This window comes from Xiphophorus maculatus, chromosome 23 (genome assembly GCF_002775205.1).
Source record: "Xiphophorus maculatus strain JP 163 A chromosome 23, X_maculatus-5.0-male, whole genome shotgun sequence".
Lineage (NCBI taxonomy): Eukaryota > Metazoa > Chordata > Actinopteri > Cyprinodontiformes > Poeciliidae > Xiphophorus > Xiphophorus maculatus.
Window position 1 is genome coordinate 689,702 of NC_036465.1, and position 19,242 is coordinate 708,943.

The 19,242-nt window shown below is 41.2% G+C and overlaps 1 protein-coding gene across 2 annotated transcripts in view; it reads left to right on the top strand.

Annotated features, from left to right (window-relative positions):
• mgat4b (mannosyl (alpha-1,3-)-glycoprotein beta-1,4-N-acetylglucosaminyltransferase, isozyme B) overlaps positions 1-19,242 on the top strand; it is a 74,123-nt gene that overhangs the window by 15,293 nt on the left and 39,588 nt on the right. For both annotated transcript variants that reach the window (XR_002752284.1, XM_023328579.1), the window contains exons 2-4: positions 11,203-11,382; positions 11,695-11,838; positions 14,436-14,569. Coding sequence is in view for 1 of the 2 variants with exons in the window: in XM_023328579.1 (XP_023184347.1) it covers positions 11,203-11,382; positions 11,695-11,838; positions 14,436-14,569 (458 nt within the window). In the remaining variant the exon portion in view is untranslated. The remainder of the gene's footprint in view (positions 1-11,202; positions 11,383-11,694; positions 11,839-14,435; positions 14,570-19,242) is intronic.

The following is a 19,242-nucleotide window of genomic DNA, read 5'->3' on the forward strand; positions in this document are numbered from 1 at the left end:
TCCCTGTGAGAATGAGACACACACAGACACACACACAGAGACACACACACACACACACACACAGAGACACACACACACACACACACGCACACACACACACACACACACACACACACAGACACACACACACAGATGTATTGATTAAAGGCTCAGATAAACCCAAACCCACTCGACTCATTGACTGAAAGTGGATCTGAGGTGGTTCTGATGAAGTGCTGGATGGTTCTGGAACCGGGCCAGAACAGAATAATTCTGCTGTGATTTGGATCCGGATGTTCTGGACCGCTCAGAAGAACTCTGCCTTTCCTTCAGATGATTAAAACATCTCATATTATATTTTCAGAGGAGCGGTTCTGATCCAAACAGCCAGACAGTTTGGTCGTTTTTAAATCAATCATTCAATCAATCAAATGTTATCTGTATAGCACATTTCAGCAGCAAGACATTTCAAAGTGCTTTACATCATATCAACACAGAAACACAAAGCAACATAGAATCAATAATCAAAACACGACATTAAGTCAAGTTCCATCAATAAATTTGTAATTGATTACATTTCAAATACAATCCTAACCAGGTGGGTTTTTAGTCTATATTTAAAAGAAGTCAGTGTTTCAGCTGTTTTACAGTTTTCTGGAAGTTTGTTCCAAATTTGTGGTGCATAGATGCTGAAAGCTGCTTCTCCTCGTTTGGTTCTGGTTCTGGGGATGCAGAGCAGAACCAGAACCAGAACCTGAGAGGTCTGGAAGGTTGATACAACAACAGCAGATCTTTAATGTATTGTGGTGCTAAGCCGTTCAGTGATTTATAAACTAACAACAGGATTTTAAAGTCTATTCTCTGAGCTACAGGGAGCCAGTGGGGAGACTTTAAAACTGGTGTTATGTGCTCTATCTTCCTGGTTTTAGTCAGAACGCCAGCAGCAGCATCTGGATCAGCTGCAGCTGTTTGATTGATTTGTTGGACAGACCTGTGAAGACGCTGTTGCAATAATCAATACGACTGAAGATGAAGGCATGGATGAGTTTCTCTAGATCTGGCTGAGACATTAGTCCTTTAATCCTGGAAATGTTCTTCAGGTGACAGAAGGCCGACTTTGTAACTGTCTTTATGTGGCTCTGGAGGTTCAGGTCAGAGTCCATCACTACTCCCAGGTTTTAGCCTGATCGCTGGTTTTCAGTTGTAATAACTGAAGCTGTGCATTGACTCTAGATCTATAACTCTAGATCTATACCTCTAGATCTGTGACTTTAGATCTATAACTAGATCTATAACTCTAGATCTGTGACTTTAGATCTATAACTAGATCTGTAACTCTAGATTGTTCCTCTTTAGGTCCAAAAATAATAACTTCAGTTTTGTTTCTGTTCAGCTGGAGAAAGTTTTGGCACATCCACACATTTATCTGTTCTAAGCATCTGTTCAGTGATTGGATGGGGTCAAAGGTCACCTGGTGACATCGTAATGTAGAGCTGTGTGTCATCTGCATAGTTATGGTAGCTAATATTATTTCCTGCTATAACCTGAGCTAGTGGGAACATATAAATATTGAATAAAAGGGGTCCTAGGATTGAACCTTGGGGTACCCCACATGTGACCTTTGACCTCTTTGATGAAAAGTTTTCAATTGAAACAAAGAAATTCCTGTTCTTTATGTAGGATTCAAACCAGTTAAGCACTGGACCGGAGAGTCCGACCCAACTCTCCAGTCGATTCAGTAATATGTCATGGTCAAAAGCTGCACTGAGGTCCAACAGAACCAGCACTGTGGTTCTGCCACAGTCCGTATTTATATGGATATCATTGAACACTTTTACGAGGGCGGTCTCTGTGCTGTGGTGAGCACGAAAACCAGACTGGAAGGAGTCTGGTTTAAAGTGGTTCTGATCAACAGAACCAGCCGTTTCTTTGGACTTCTGGCCTTTTTGTCCTCAGTCCAACGCTGAACGCTCAGAGAACATACAGCAGTTGTTGACATTTAAAATTTAAGAATCAAAAAATAAAAAGATTTTTTTAAATCTCATGTTTAACAGAAACCAATTGTTTTTTCCTAAAAATCTTAATGAAATGAATTAATGAGTCACAGGAACATTGATTTCCCTTTGGAAACAACAAAGTATTTATGAATCTTAAAATGTCCGTTTTATTCAGATCTGATCATTTTCGGTCCGTTTCTGATCAGGAAAGGTTTCGTCTAGAAAGCGGTCGGGTTCTTTGGATCACAAACCAGGAGCCTGATGACTAAAGGATCTGCGCCCGTTCATCTGCTAGAACCTGCAGAACCCTCTGGCTGGTTCTGTTAGGAACATCTGGACCAATCTGACCTGTGAGCAGCGTTCAACCTTCACAAACACATCAATCCTTGAAAGAGCCTTTGATTACATGGAAGAACTAAACACAAGTTACCAATAAACAGGAAGAGTTAAGCACAACTTACTGAATTAGCATTTAGCTAGACGGAAGAGTGATAATAATGTAAGTCCCTGCAGTGATGAAGCCTCTGGTCTCCAGACAATCGGCAGGTTCTGATGTACTGGAGCCTAACGGGCAACTGAGCCAGCAACTCTCCTGGGATCCACACGTTTTCAATGGCCAAGCTTCAACTCCAGTTAGCCGTTAGCTACAGACGCTCTGCAGCCACAGGAGCAGGAAGAGCTACTGGGAAACTGCTGATTAGACCAGAACCAGAAACAGAACCAGACCCAAGACCAGAACTGGAACCAAAACCAACAACAGAACCAGAACCAAAACCAGAAACAGAACCAGACCCAAGACTAGAACCGGAACCAAAACCAACAACAGAACCAGAACCAAAACCAGAACCAGAACCAGGGCCATCAAGGGCTTCTCCATCTGCTGGGTTTTTACTTTTTGGTATTCTTACTGTTGACTGTCTTCAGGTGAACGTTTAGAATAAATTACACACATTTGGTGCAGTGGGTAGCACTGTTGCAGCCAGAAGGTTCTGGGTTCGATTCCTGGCCCAGGTTCTTTCTGCATGTTCTCCCTGTGCGTGGTGGTTCTGTCCGGTTCTCCGGGTTCCTCCCACAGTCCAAACACATGACTGTCAGGTTAATTGGTCTCTCCAAGTTCTCCTTAGTGTGAGTGCCTGGTTGTTTGTCCTGTGTGTCTCTGTGTTGCCCTGGCGACCTGTCCAGGTGACCCCGCCTCTCGCCCTTTGACCGCCAGAGAGGCACCAGCAGCCCTAGCAGCCCCACGCGTGGAAAAAAATGGATGGATGATCACAGACCAGAGAATCCAAGATCTGTTCTGCTTACCTACCCTTCATGTAGCTTACCGTGTTTTTTCTGCAGCATTTTGCGTGAAATGGATCGACTTCGTTATAATTATTTGTTACCAATTTCCTTGAACTCATCTGATGACTTCAAAGCATTGAGAAGTGGCTACAGGAAGTAGCAAACCACATTTCCAACCTTTGGTTCAGTCTAGTGCCACAGCAACCATCTTGATAGCCACATTACCTACCATTCTGAGGCCATCTGGTGTCTTCAGGGTCTCCATCTCGACAAAAACTGTTGATCAGCTTCTATATCTTCTTAGTCCATACACCATGTGGTGTTGACAAGGCCTTAAATTCTTAAACATGAGCTTAGAACTATTATCCATCACCATAGACAGACTGAAGATGCATGTGGAGACAGTGGGGAGAAAGAACCTCCCTGTAACGGGAAAAAACCTCCAGCAGAACCAGAAGTTGACTCTCTATGAAAGGTCATCTGTCACAACCTCCGGGGGATTTGAAAGGACAGATCAGAGAGACAGAAAGAGAGAAGAGCTGCTCCGGGAGTGTTTCTATACTGGAGAAAATAAAGAGTTAGTGGCTTCATCTATTAGAAAAAATATTATTTTATTTCCCTTTGGGATCAATAAAGTATTTTTGTACTGAAACAGTTTAACTCAGCTGATTTCAAAGACTGAAGGGAGAAAAAAAACAGTTCACCCAACGACAGGGAACCGTTGATCCTCTAGAAGGAAAACAGGGACCGAATTTCAGCTGGAAAACTGCAAATAAGAGCTGGTGGATTAGGCAGTGAACCTCTGTGACCTCTGACCTGCAGCGGATCTCTCCATTGACAGTAATCCAGAAGAAATTAAATCGCAAGAGGCCGTAAGATTTTGACACAGAAATAAATCAGTTTTCACATTTAAGTTTAAATTGTTGTTGAATGTAAATAAAATTTGTTTGAGTTACTGAATTATCAAAGTATGGTCCTGGTTTTTAAATATTTAGATTAAAATTCAAACTAAATATTAAGAAGATGTAAAAAAAAAAATAAAGGTATGTATGTTGAAATGTAAATGAAATACCTTATTTCCACCCAAAAACATATTTTTGATAATATTCTTCAGAAATATAAATATTATCTTAATGCAGCTACATTAATATGTCAACATAGCCACATTAAATCATCAATAATAATAATAATAATAATAATGCACTCGTGTGGAGTCAAGGTTTAGTGTAGTGATATTTACAAAGCCTAACCTGAATGACTTCCTGCAGCCTCCAAACTGTATTCACCAAATCCTTGGCAGCCATCTTTCTTTCACATCACAACTGACTTTCAAACATGAACTTCAGATTCTAACACGCTAACTCCCAGTGTTGTATAAAGTACTGAAATCTCAGAGTCAAGTAAAAGTATAAGTACCTCTCCAAAATATGACTTTGGTAAAAGTCCAAGTCACTGACTGAAATGTTACTTGAGTTAAAGTCTTAAAGTATCTGAAACTTCTTGTACTTAAGTATGGAAATTACTGTAAAAATGGATGTACTCAAGTCATGTAATGAAAAGTACAAGTAAAAAGTAAAACAAAGCAAATGCAGTTTGAATGACTTTTTATATTTTGGTAAACTTGTCAAATACACTTAAAATAATGTACCCAACCAAGTGCAGGCAAAATTAAACCTGCTAATAGATATACCTGCAGGCATCATTTAGTTAAGAAAATTAGGTGCTTTACCTATAGCACAAGGTTAACTTAACCTGCTTTACAACTGAACCAGCTTCTTAGTAAACCCTCCAGGACAGAAAATACAAAGTTTTTGTAAGCCTTAAGTTTTCCCTTCAAGTAAGGTCAGTGCTGAAAATGAGAAAAATAAATAGTACAGAAAATGCGGCCAACATGAAGAAAAAGATCTGTTACGATTACTCTACTTCACAAATCAGTGAATCAGTCAATGCTACAGTCAGTAGGTGGTGCACACAACTGGTCATTATGCAAAAGAAAAAAAGAATTGGGAGGGAAATGCAGCTTATTGGCATCTGTAAACCTGGTTTTGAACTTGCATGCCTTTCCTATATTCGTTAAATTTAGTCTAAATTGCTATCGCTATGGCTTCTGTCCCCCTTGAACAGAGGAGTCTAGGTAGCCTGCTACAGTCAACATTAGGCCTAAGCTAAATACACCACGTATGGAACTGAAACAATGCCAAACAAAGTTCATTTATGGTCAACGTTTCACAATACAGTAGTGTCTAGTGACCAAGCTATAGTTACTGAAACAGGAGGATTATAACCATTTCATAAGAAGTTACCTCGATGTGTTTCTTCAAGTTGGACGGGGAGTTTTTGTAAGATAGAATTTCCACATCTTCGGGCAGGAATAACATAAACTGCATGCGGTACGACGAATCTTTAACACCCACGAAAGAGTGTATTGTGTTTAAATAAGGCCATGGGCTCTCATCACCAGCTGGTGGTTCCCCTGGTTGTCCGACGTAGTTGCAGTCGTTGTGGTCTCCGTCTCCTCCTCCATGTGGCTGCTGCTGATTGCGAGACTTGCTTTGTGTTTAATGGGAGAAGCGAAACAGGTGTATCCTATTGGTGGTGATGAACAAGCCCAGGCAAGCAGGCTACCGACTTTGTTCGGTAGCCTACTTGCTACTTGCTAATCAGTAGGTGGGATCAAAACACTTTGTTTCTCTCTCTCGCTTTTTTGTAACGAGTAACTAAACCACACATTGAAAATGTATTGGAGTAAAAGTACGCAATTAAGTTCGGAAATATAGTGAAGTAAAAGTGAAAGTCATCAAAAATTTTCATACTCCAGGAAAGTATGAAGTACTCCAAAATATACTTAAGTAAAGTAGTGAAGTATTTTTACTTTGTTACTATACAACACTGCTAATTCCACCTAAACCTCCACAGGCCACATGACCACAGCACGTACTGACAGAAGGATTTACAGCAGCAGAATAATTCTCAGCTCAGAGAACCAAACCAAACCAGCACCAGGCCAAAATTTGGCCTTCAACAACAGCTAGCAACAAACCCAGCAGCAGCTCTTACTTTGAGACGTCTTCCAAACCCGTCATGCAACAGTTGCTTGATCTAACCTACCTTTGATGGGTCAGGCGGATCCCCCAGGCAGCTTGAAGGGATCCTCAGCTTTATTGTAAATCCCCTTAATATCCATAATTGATTGCCATTTTTTTCCTCAGATATTTCAGGGAGCCAGCAGCCAAACCAACCCCGCTGAGACGGCATGGTCGGTCGCTCCTCCTCTGCTGCTCTGTTTAAATACACAAAATGGCTTCAATGACTTCATCAGAGAAAATCCAAACACCTTAAAATAAGATTTCCGAAGAACGACTTGCCAAATAACAAGCACGGTGATTCAAACATGGCGCTCCTGCGGATACTGGCCAGCTACTCCTCAACAGGTCAAGTACAAAGCGCCAAACTACGAGGCCTAAACACTGAGACGATTTCAGGATAATCCGTAAAAGCTTTGAGTCATTTATGCTGAGCGTCTAGGCGGGTCTGGCGTATTGGGAAATCAGAAAATATAATTTTCACAACCGGGTCCCAGAGTGGAAGAACATCAGCACGCCGATTTATTGTCTCTGTGTCCATGTAAGCAAGCCAGTCTTTTTTAAAGGATGACGTCAAAGCTCTACGGCTCGCGCTCATAAATAACAAACATGGCGCAGTTCGGCAGGGTTGCCAGATCTGACAGTTCCCACACCAAACCGCCCAACTTCAAAAAACAGTCCAAATATCAACTATCAATAATTCTGAAAATGTTGAAATAATTTTTTTTTCTGCAAGAACGGACTTTTGTTTTCTCTTACCTCTGTTGAATAAATATTGATTTTCCTCAAGATGATTCTATTTTCAGTCAGTTCTTAAACTATATTAGGGATAAACTGGTTTGTTCTTAGAAAAGTGTACATTTTCAAAATTAAAAAAAAAAAAAAATCTACCATCACAGGAAGTCAGCTTCACCGGAAGTTAGCAGTGGAAGGATATTCCCGCCCTTACCTCGGCGTAGGTCTTGTTGCCTAGCAACCGTGACTCTAAACCAATCAGAGGAGAACGTAAAGTTCCCGAGTTTTTTATTTTATTTTTATTTTTTAGAATTTTTTTTATTTTACAGCAGCTTTATCGTCGTCGCCCGGCATATTTATGTCTTTGGCTGAGAGATGATCACATCCAGGTAAACTAATTTTGTTTAGTCTGCAATCTTTCAAGAATTGCATGTTAACTTTAGCTAATTTCATGGATAATTTTAGCGACTGAAAGACTATACTATTATAATATATTAGTGACTCCAGATGCTTCAGAAAGATGTTCTGTCTCTGAAGCTTTCTCTGTATACTTTGATAAGTTTGATCAAAATAACCTGAGATGTTCCTTAACTCTTTAAGGACCAGTAAAGGTAATGGGCGCCATGTTGGTTGATACATCTGCCTCTCATACTAAGGCTGCTATTAGAAGTGCGTTGATACCACCTAGTGGTCAGAGTGTGAATTACACGTGGTTAATAAAAGCGAAAGTGCGCAACGGGGGGATAAACAGTAAATAATTTTAACCCTTAGATGGGGTTAAAATATATTTAGGCTGACTAATGTTTTCTAGATATGGTAAATCTATGGTAAATCAGTTATTTTTCATTTCGATACTGCAGCGTTTTAGCTACACTCGGCAACTAAGGAATGGAAATAAGTAAAATAGTATTAAGAACCAATAAATAACATTTAGGTGCAATTGTTGAAAGAGTAATTATGTGTATATATTTTGATCATGCAACTCTGAATTAAAATATTGCTTTAGATTACAAGCAGTCATATATAAATATTAATTAATACATTTTCATAAGTATATACTGTATATCCTAATACAATATTGGAGATACAAGTTTCTTGTACAGTAAAGGGATTTTTGTATTATCTGTATTTAAATACTGCAGGATGAACACTTGTTCAAAAATATACGTTGAAATTGAATTTATAAAGCTGATTTTATTTATCTAAAAAGAGGCCAGGAGCCCACAGGACTGTGCAGGAATGGGATTCAGCTGTAATGAAACACTGTAATGATGAAAAAGCAATGATTGTTCTAAAACATATATTTTAACTCTGTTTCTAAGCCTTGTTGGAGCATCAATAAAATAATCACCATATTAAGATTGAACAGCCTGTTTCATTCCTTAAGTGCCTGGTGGATATAATTAGCATCATAGCTATATTTACGTTTAAAGTTAGAATTTCTAAGTAATTTGACATCTGATTTATTTTCTGTACACCCTTGTCCCCAGTGGGATCAGGAGGGGCTGCTGCCTCTAAAGCGAACGTTTCGGGCGAGAGGCGGTGCCACCTGGACGGGACGCCAGTCCATCGCAGGGCAACACAGAGACAGACAGGACAAACAACCAGGCACACTCACACATAGGGAGAATTTAGAGAGACCAATTAACCTGACATTCATGTTTTTGGACTGTGGGAGGAAGCTGGAGTACCACAGAGAAGAACATGCAGACTCCGTGCAAAAAGACCCCGGGCTGGGAATCAAACCCAGGACCTTCTTGCTGCAAGGCAACAGTGCTACCTACTGCACCACTGTGCAGCCCTCACAACAAAACAGTAAAAACAATTGTACTGATATAAATGGAGGTATTAAGTAGTTAAACAATGCCAGCAGAGGTTCTGGATCATTTTTGTTTTGCTCATAAAAAGTGAGCAAAACAGTTTTGGGGGGTTCCTGTAATGAGGTCTGGTGGCTGTTAATGTGGGTGAACTGGTCCAGAGAGCGGTGAGAGTGGACTGTTGTCATGTTCTCATTAATCTGTCTGTGATTAAACACCATCTGCCCGGTGGGGGGGGCAGAGTGCTGGGGGACCCTCGTTAGGAGCTCGTTAGGGGATGGCAGCACTCCGTCTGTGATGCTCGGTCGTGCACACAGAAGCTCTCAGATTGTGAGGAAACAGCAAACAGTTTCTTCGTTTGATTCAAACGTGAAAATGAAACTGCTAATACTTTCTGACACGTTTCTTGTTTTAAAGTTGAGTTCAGTTCGAACTTTAGATCAATGGAACAGAAACAGAAATCTGTTTTACTGAACGTCTGAAACACCAAAAGTTTTACTTTAGATCTGAGAGTAAATCTGCTGCATCTGCTAATAAACATCAGAGATGAGAAATAAAACTGTGTGGAAGGAAGATCAGCAGGAAGATGGATGGATGGATGGATGGATGGATGGATGGATGGATGGATGGATCTTTTCTTCAGTAATCAATAACCCGGCGGTTCTGTTCCTGAACCAAACAGAACCGTTTTGTTCTGAAGGTTTCTTTCTTTCTCCTTCAGACCAAACATCTGGATGAGGAGTAAATGAAGGAGATCAGGAAATTAATTAGACAGGAAGTGATGTGTAGATAATCTGATTTCCACCTGGGGGCGCCTGACGTCACCTGACTGATTATTTATTGATCAAAGAAGAGTCCGTCTTATTTACACTCCAAGACTTTCTCTGGTCCACAGCAAAACCACACGACCATTAACTCGGCCATCCAATCAGAGAGAGAGAGTGTGTGTGTGTTTGAGGGGTAATCTCATTACTGTGATGGCGGCTTTCATATTATTACACACACATCGTTTACTACAGTGTAACTCAACCTGTCTGCCCTTTCAGCTTGGCTTCGCGTCTCAAACACGCTGTGTGTGTGTGTGTGTGTGTGTGTGTGTGTGTGTGTGTGTGTGTGTGTGTGTGCGTGCGTGCGTGCGTGCGTGCGTGTGTGTGTGCGTGCGTGTGTGTGTGTGTGTGTGTGTGTGTGTGTGTGTGTGTGTGTGTGTGTTTGTGTTCTAGTATTACAGAGCATTAGTGTATTGTCTACACGTATTGATCTGCACCCGGCTCGCTCTGTTTGGGAGACTCACTTCAGTGCTGATGTCTCCGCTGCGTCCTCATAAGTCAGGACATTTCCTTCATGATTTGGACATTTTGTCTTTGTTTGCTGGACAGGTTGACCTCTGGACATGTCTGTGTCCAGAAGTCAACCTGAATAAAGGTTCATGAAAAGACTAACCACAGAAGACGCTGAGGCTATTAGGGCCCAAAATGTCAAGTTGTGAGCACTCAAAGATTTTTTAATTATCATTGAAAGTGAAAAATGTATTTATTTTTAAGACATTTATTGTTTTTATTTCTTCAACAATATATAAATTTGGAATGTATTATTAAAGCAAAGTAAAATATAAGCACAATCACCAACTCACTTTTTGCACGTTTTTGTTCTTCCGTTAGTATCTCTACTCTTCTTCAAAACATACCATGCACTTAAAAAAACACCAGGTTGCTTTTGGCAATAAGTTCTTAATTTTTTTGCGTCTGGAAAATGAGCCGTTCCAAAACCCTCCAGAATATAACATCACAAATCTAGCCTAGCAAGTGGAGCTCCAGCCTGTTTGGTCAGCTGGTTTTCCTACTGGATTTGCTGTACAATGGCTGCTGGAAGAGTTTTGCTGTTGATTTACCATCCAGAAAACACTTGTTGCATACTGGCTGGTTGTGCAGGAGGCTCCACTTCTGCTTCTCGCAGATGTATGGTTGGGTAATTGCTCATGTGTTATCAGCCATTTTCACATGGTAGTTTAAATGTAGGGAGGGGGGCGTGGCCAGCAGCAGCTTCTTTTCTTTTAAAGCGACAGACACCCTAAAACAACTCAGGATAGGCAGAACTGAGCAGACTGAAATCTAATTTTCTGAGAATGGTTTTGTGCAAAAAATTATAATGAACACATAAACAATCTGAAGCCAAAACATTTAGATGGATAACCAGCTAAACCTGGAACAGGAAGTCCTATCAGAATAAAACAGGAAGCTCAGATCATGTCCTCCACCATCTACCTGTTGATGTTTATGATGGTGACATTGTGGTTGTGTGCGCCCCCTGCAGGAGATGTGGTGGACATCTACCAGCGGGAGTTCCTGGCCCTGAGGGAGCGGCTGCACTCGGCCGAGCAGGAGAACCTGCGGCGCTCCAAGGAGCTGAACCTGGTTCTGGAGGAGATCAAGCGGGCCATCGCCGAGAAGCAGGCGCTGCGGGACATCAACCGCACCTGGAGCAGCCTGTCAGGTCAGTGATGAAGAGCAGCAGGAGGAGGAGGAGCAGATTTCACTTATCACAACTGAATGAGTACGGTGGCAACGTGACACAAATCAGATATTTACAGAAAATCATGATGGAGGAGTTTGAGTCGAGATGAATCAGTCAGGGACTTTTTCTCCGAATTTTTCTCTTCAGTGTTTTATCTGTTTAACAAATTAATGACTGGATGAGAACCGACAAGAAAGAAAGTAAAAAAAGAAAGAGAAGGAAGGATGGAAGAAGAAAATGTGTTGCTGTTTGGTTCTGGTCCGTCGGGTCTGACTGGTTCTGGTTCCTCAGAGGAAACGCGGCTGAAGCTGTGGAACGTGAGCAGCAGTAAAAACGTCCTGCAGCTTCCCTCCATCTTCCATCATCTTCCTCACCTGCTGAGCCGCGAGGACAGCCTGCAGCCCGCCATTCACCTGGGCCAGGGACGCACCGGAGGTAAGATACACCGGCTGCTGCACCAGTACCTGGAACAGAACCAGAACCAGGGAGGAAAACTCCTCCTTCCGTTAGATCTGCTGTTGGGTTTCAGATCTTTGTTCAATCAATGACGGCAACATGCAAACCAAGCCCACATCACCATACCTCCAACACCGTACTTCACAGCTGGTGCTGGGCTTCATGGTCAGGAAGGAATTAGAATAACTACAGCAAAAGCAGGGAGGATAATAGAAAACTAATAAAAAAGTCTGGATAAACTGAGAATAATACCAGAATGAAATTAGGGCAAAATCAAGCTTCAAACAAGGTCAAATAAAAATAAACTTTGATTCAAAAATAACTAATAAAATCAAAATAAAAACAAGAATAAAACTGAGACACAACTATTAAAATATCATGTTAAAGTAAGGGTAAAATTATAATAGAAAACAGAATGAAACCAAGAGAAAATTAATAAAAATGTCTGGATAAAATCAGAATAATACCAGGATGAAATGAAGTTGAAATCAGGTTTAAATGAGGGTGAAATAAAAAATAATGAAATAAAAGCATAACAGAGGACAGATAAGACCAGACAATATGACTCAGTTTTCCTCCAGTGGAGCTGCAGCAGACCGGTCAGTTTATTCCCTTCTGACGGTTAAAACTCTGTGCCTGCAGCAGATCCTGTGTGCTTTATTGGATTGGGATCTGGAATATTGTGTTGGAAAAAGAAACATTATGAGGGACGCTTGATGGTTTCTGACAGCAGGCTCCGATGACGTTTACTGTTAAAAACCAGGTCTGGTCCTCAGCTGGCCGCAGGCGCACCGCTCAGGCCTGATTTTTATAACGCCGCCTCACAAATTAAACTCAGCGGAGAGAAAATGTTCAGCAGGAGCAACCTGGACAAGATGAGCTACTGGCTCCAGGGTGACGCTGCAGGAGGAGGTTAAATACAGGAAGAATTAAGGCAAAACGTCATGAATCACACCTGCACGCACACACACACACACACACAGACCCAAGTCCTGGCTGCACCGGCAGCACAGGGGGCAGACCTCCGCCTGGGGACACACAACCCACTGAGACCCCTGTGACGCAGCCACTGGCTCTGGAGGCTAAAATACAGACGGCTGAGCAACGTCACTGTGTGCGCGTTGTGGGTGTGATGTGTGTGTGCATGCGTGTGTGTGTGGAGTCTCATTTATTCATGTAGTGATTTTTTTTTCTGCCTAGTAAACCATTTCCTGCTGCTTCATATGGATGTAAACACAGATAAACAAACACATTGGAAAATGTAAATCAGTGTTTTACACAGCTGAGTATGTGTGTGCACGACTGCGTGTGTGTGTGTGTGTGTGTGTGGGCATGCGTTTGTTTCTATTACCTTGTGGGGACCATTTTTCTGACATATACTACATTGTGGGGAAACACTGCTCTTTGTGGGGACCGAAGCCTGGGCCCCACAAGGGGAAACACTGTTTTTGGGTCAGGGGTCAGATTTAGGACTAAGGTGTGAATTGAGTTTTGGTTGGGGTTAGTTATGTAATGGATAGGGTTAGGATAGGATAAAGGTAAGGTTTAGGCTGTAGAAATGAATGGAAGTCAATGGAAAGTCACCACAAAGATAGCTGTGCAAACGTGTGTGTGTGTGTGTGTGTATGGCTAAGTGTAGTGAAATATATTTATGATGGAGCGATAGTGGTTTGTTGCCCTGGAAGTGTTTGATAATTCAGTGCAGGACAGAGATAAGAACCAGGAAGAGATACTGAGGAAGATCACTATAAATGCTTATCTGGGTGTGTGTGTAAAAGACAGAGTCAGATAAATTAGATTTTCATGTAAAACCATTAAAGACCAAAACAGAGTGCACTCAGTGTTTCTCCAGATGCATATTGAATTAAATGAAGGTCAATCTAAACAGAACAGAAGCCATGTTTCATGGTTCTGGTATTCTTGTCTACCAGTGTTCATGAGGACAGCTGGAAAAATTCATGGTTCTGAGGACGCTGTGGATTATGAGAACCTTATGGTTCAATCTGATGTGTTCATAGTTCTGTTACAGTACCAATATTATCTCCCCAGTAGCCCTTTCCCCAAGTTTGGGCTTTAATGTAGGACTGCAACTGACAACTATTTTAGGAATCTATTTTTCTGACAGTTAGTCAGATAAAAATTGGCACATTCTGAAGATTTTTAATTTAATTACTTAACTTTTTTATGTTCTCTGGAACAGAGGTACTGCTCACCCTCATGAATATCTTAAAATAGAAACTAGGAATTAGGGCTGGGCCACATGGTTTAAAAATAAAATATCTGATGTTTTTATACCAGATCTAATTTTCAATTTAAATATTTTTTTCTTGCTTTCTTTTATAAGAAATCAGTTACAAATGACAGATAATGGTGGGAAAAAATTACAATGTCATAAACCAAAAATTCACTTCATCAATAAAATGGATTTATGGTCCAACCCTGCTAGGAATAATCATTCAAATGAGCAAAGTAGTATATTGTACTTCTTTGTTAATACCGGTCCAGACCAGCTCAGACCAGTTCAGTCCATTCCAGACCACTCTGTTCCCAGTTGCTGATGGTTCTTGTGTCTCCAGTCTCCATAGTGATGGGCGTCCCCAGCGTGAAGAGGGAGGTCCACTCCTACCTGACGGACACGCTCAGCTCTCTGATGTCGGAGCTCAGCCCGGCGGAGAAGGATGACTGCGTCATCGTCGTCCTCATCGCAGAGGTCTGTGTTTGTGTGTGTGGGGGTGTGTGTGTAGGTCTACAGCCTAAACCATTTCTACAGGTTTAGGCTGTAGAAATGAATGAAAGTCAATGGAAAGTCCCCACACACAAAACGTGTGTGTGTGTGTGTGTCAGCCATGTTGTAGAGAAACATGGCTGCTCTGACCAGTGGGAGTTTTTGTCATGATGGATTTACTATTTTCAGACCCACATGCAGAACACAGTTCAGGAGAGGTATATATGGTAATTGGTTTATTGTAAAACGGCAAGCGAAGGTAGTGGAAGCTCTGGTCTGGTCCAGGGAGGAAACGGGTTCACAGAGCGATCGGCTCTCTAAAGAGGCAGAGCAGAATGGTGAGTTCAGGGTTGTCGGAAACGGGAAAGTCACAGAACAGAGTAAACGGACCTTACTTGTGGTTCGATGGTACGAGATCTAGGAGAGTTTACTGGACGGTTCGGAGTCTTAGTCTCTTAAGTGGTCCAGGTGGTCCGGTGCTTGACGGCTGGTGTCCAGGAGGAAAACAGAGGATTGCGTTGGAGGGCAGACAGGTAGGCTCGGGCTCGGCGGGGACAAAGGAGCGGTGCAACTGCCAGTCATGGAATCCAGGGGGGAACTTGTAGTCAGACTGAGGAGGTGAGTCTGGGAACTCGGGCAACCAGTGGGTAGGACCCATGGCGTCACGAGGGGAATCTCGATCAGAGAAACAGACAGGATCTGTAAGGGCTTCTCCGGGGAAAAACCTGAAGGCAAAAAACAACAGGAAAAGTCACTAGAGGATTCAGATCAACGAGGATTCAGATCAACGAAGAAGGATCAGAGGCAAGCTCTAGGAGGCTCAGAGGTACCGTTACTGGCAAACACTCGGGCGCCGAAGGACTGGCAGAAGCCTCTTTTAGTACACGCCGCTGATAAGTTGATCAGGTTCAGGTGCGCTTGATGACGGTCTACACACACACTCCAGTCAGGTGAGTATGGCGCCATCTGTCGTAAAAGGTGAGTGTATGCACAGAAAAACCCACAAAGAAGAACCAAAGGACCCCGAACCACAGCAGTTTTATTTATGCTCAGACATTTAAGCTCAGCGTTTGGCTGAAGCAGAACCCGGCTGGCGGCTGGAAACTGGAGATTAGGTCGCTGCTCCAGGTGTCCAGAACTGGCCAGAGACAATAACGCTGTTATCAGAGTTATTGTCTCTGTCTATGGTTGTGCTCCTGTCTTTGGACATGAGTGTCTTTGATACGTTTAGTGATCAAAGATCTCCTCTTTACAGTGAGTAAAGATGCACTCCAACACTGCAAAACACAAAATCTTACCAAGTATTTACGTCTAGTTTCAAGAGCAAATATCTCTTGAAACTAGACAGCTACCTAAAACAAGCCTGTTTTAGGTCAATAAGTCTTTAATATCAATAAAAGGTTCTAAGATTTTTGCTTTAATAGCATGAGAAAAATGTCTTGTTATAAGTGGAACTAGAACTTTTCTCATCCATCCATTTTCTTCCAGCCTGGTCCCATTGGGGTCAGGTTGGTGCTGGTGCCTCCAGCTGTCAGGGGATGAGAGGCGGGGTCACCTGGACAGGTTGTCACTCCATCGCAGAACTTTTTATCAATATTCAAGAATTATTAACTGTTCCTCTTATAGTGCACATTTGATACTTCCAGTATTTGCTTTCATTGTGTTTTGTACTATGTTTATATTTTTTATTTTTTGTGTGCTGTTTGGACAAAATAATCTTCCTGTAGGGATCGATAAAGTAATTTTGAATCCTGAATCTTAAAACAGATATCTTGCTAAAAAGTTACTTTTAAGTTAGCTTTGTCTTACTTCAAATGTACTGATATATTTGCATTAGAAACTGTACTTAAAATACTTGGCAAGATTTTGTGTTTTTGCAGTGTATTGTTCTTTTTATGACCAACCTTTTATAATAAGTAGAACCATGTTTATGCTGAGACTTTGCTGCACCCAAACTAGCTTCTTTAAATCTGTTAAAGTGTTTAGAAAGAACCAACCATAATCCTGTTTTTATAACTGAGAATAAATTTGTTTAATCAAGTCCAAGTGAATCTGAAACACTATCGTTCTTTCTTTTAATTTAGCATATGTGCAAAAATCATTTTCAAGTCTTGGATTGATCACATCCCTTTCCTATAAAATTGGGCGACTTTATTTGCTTGATTTATGTTTTATTTTTAATTCTTTTGGCCTGTGAGAACTTCTGACTCTGATGTTGGCCCACATGTCAATAAGTTTGGACACCTGTTGTAGAGGCAGCAGCAGATCTGCTGTAGCTTCGGTCTTGTTGTCAAAATGATGGAGGTATTTTCACTCCTGATCAAATGTGAGGCCTGGCAGGACGCTTCAGCTTCTGTTTGGACTTAAACATGGTGAAAGCCCTGAAAGCTGCCGAATCCACATCTGATCACTGAAAAGTGAAGCTGCAGAGTTTATTATTCATGGCTGATCTGTCAGGTAGAAAGCTTCAGAAAGAACATCTGATCAGCAGAAAGTTGTTATTTACATGCACTTCCTGTTTACCTCCACTGGTGCTTTCAGATTAAAATACCACAAACTGCCTCATAAATGCTGAAAATGGTGGTAAGGCTGCTGAGAGCCTCTAGGATGGATGTTAATGTGACAAAGAGAAACACCACAATGTGTGTCTGTGTGTTCTTGTGTTTCTACCCTATTTAAGACCGTGACCATGTCTACAAAGAGTGGCCTTAAAAAGGTGGGTTTATTGGTGGTTCTCAGAAACTCACAAATACAAGAACCTGTGCGTGCTTGTGTGTGCTCATTAGCTAAACCAGTGGCCTTTACAAATAATGTGAAGAAACACACGCATCAATACACTTTCATCCTGATGGTCAATTACACACACACACACACACACACACACACACACACACACAGTGATAATGTCACTGACTCTGCTTCATGCAGCTTCCAGCTGCTGCAGGTGGAGGAAGCAGCCATGTTGTGATTCTGTTTCATCGTTCTGAGCCTTTAGTTTTAGTAGAGAACCTGCTGCTTCTTCTGGATCTGCCTGATGTTCCCCTCATTCATCCAGATGTTTCTGGGTCCGGACCTGTTCTGATCCGCTGTAGAAAATGAGTTGAGAGTTTTCCCAGATCTGGGAAGACAGAAGGTTTCAGTGATTTCACATCGCTTCCTTCCTGTCTTAGCTTCTCTCTACAAATAAACTGAACTGAAATTTACTTCTTTCAGTCTCATGTTTGGTTTTCAGTTGTTATTTGGACCAATTTTATCATTTAAATCACTGCGGGTTTTGGTTTCACTCAGACTCATGCTCATGTTCATGGTTCACAACGTCTGAACAATGAGTTCAACCCAGATTCTGTTTTATTTCACTAAAACAACTGAAATACTGAATATTAACTGATTTCATTATGAATTTATTATTTATTAATTTTATTATATAATGTGTTGAATAATTAAAAATATATATATAAATAAGAATAAATCCATTTTATTACCATATATTTCTAGAAATGTATTTATGTTTATGTAAACAAAGACAGGAGTTGTTTTGCTTTTATTTGTTAATATTTATATCACAGAACCTACAGGTTTTGTTTTTATTGGGGTTTTTTCTGATTTTAGGCCAACCTCAAAATTCCCCCTCCTTTAAAAAATACTGCAGAAGATTTTTTTTTTACACAATGAAATGAATTTTTAGAGAGAAATGCTTTTCCTGGGGCTTTTCTGTCTGGTTTTATAAGAATTTGCTCTATTAAACTTTTTAATTACATATGTTCAGAAGCTGGTAACTGTTAAACACAAAATCCTCTCCAGTGTTTTTGTTTAGTTTCTTGTGAAAATATCTCAACACCTGAAATGAAACAAAATGAACCTATAAGTAACTTTTCAGCAAAATATAGGAGGTTTATTTAACCTCCTATATTTTAACTGTTGAAAATAGACCCTAGTACTCATTGCATTGGCAGATCTTTTTCCTCTATAACTAGAGAAAAAGATTTCTTTCCTAATTAGCTTTTTGCTTTATAGTTCTTCAGTTTTGCTTTGTTTCTTTAGTTATGAGCTGACGTCAGTGGGTTAATATTAGACATGATGTTTCCTCTGCAGTCTTTGTTTGATTGTTTTTCTGTCTATGTTTGCATGGTTTTAATTTCTCAGTTTTAATGTTGTTTTTATTTTCTGGAGTTCCCATTTCATGGACGTCTGAAAGCCTCCTTAAACCCTCCATCACTTTCTTGTTGTTGCCCCAGAAATCGTTCCACCCTGGAAAATGCCTGATGATGAACAGTTTTCTGCTCAAGCGAGGGAATGTTTTCACCGAAAGCCGAGAAACGTTTGCAGAGCAGAAGGTGAACAGTTTGATGATTTCTGACTCCGTCTGTTCCTCGTTAACATGGCGAGCTAAGCTCCACCCGGCTGGCACCTACAGGACGCCGAACCAAACCGCAAGCCCGCTCCACTGCTGGAAACTCGCATGTGACCGCAATGCGACCTTTGCCATTAAACAAAGGAGCTCAGCCTGAGCTGTGATTGGCCGGGATGGGAGGCTGAGCTGTGACATCACTGAGGAATCAGGATGTGTGTGTTTGGGTGTGAATGAGGGGGTTGATGTGTTTTCAGGCTGGGAAACAAGATGATCTCAGTTCGCCACATGTGTGCAGGACCAAAACAGC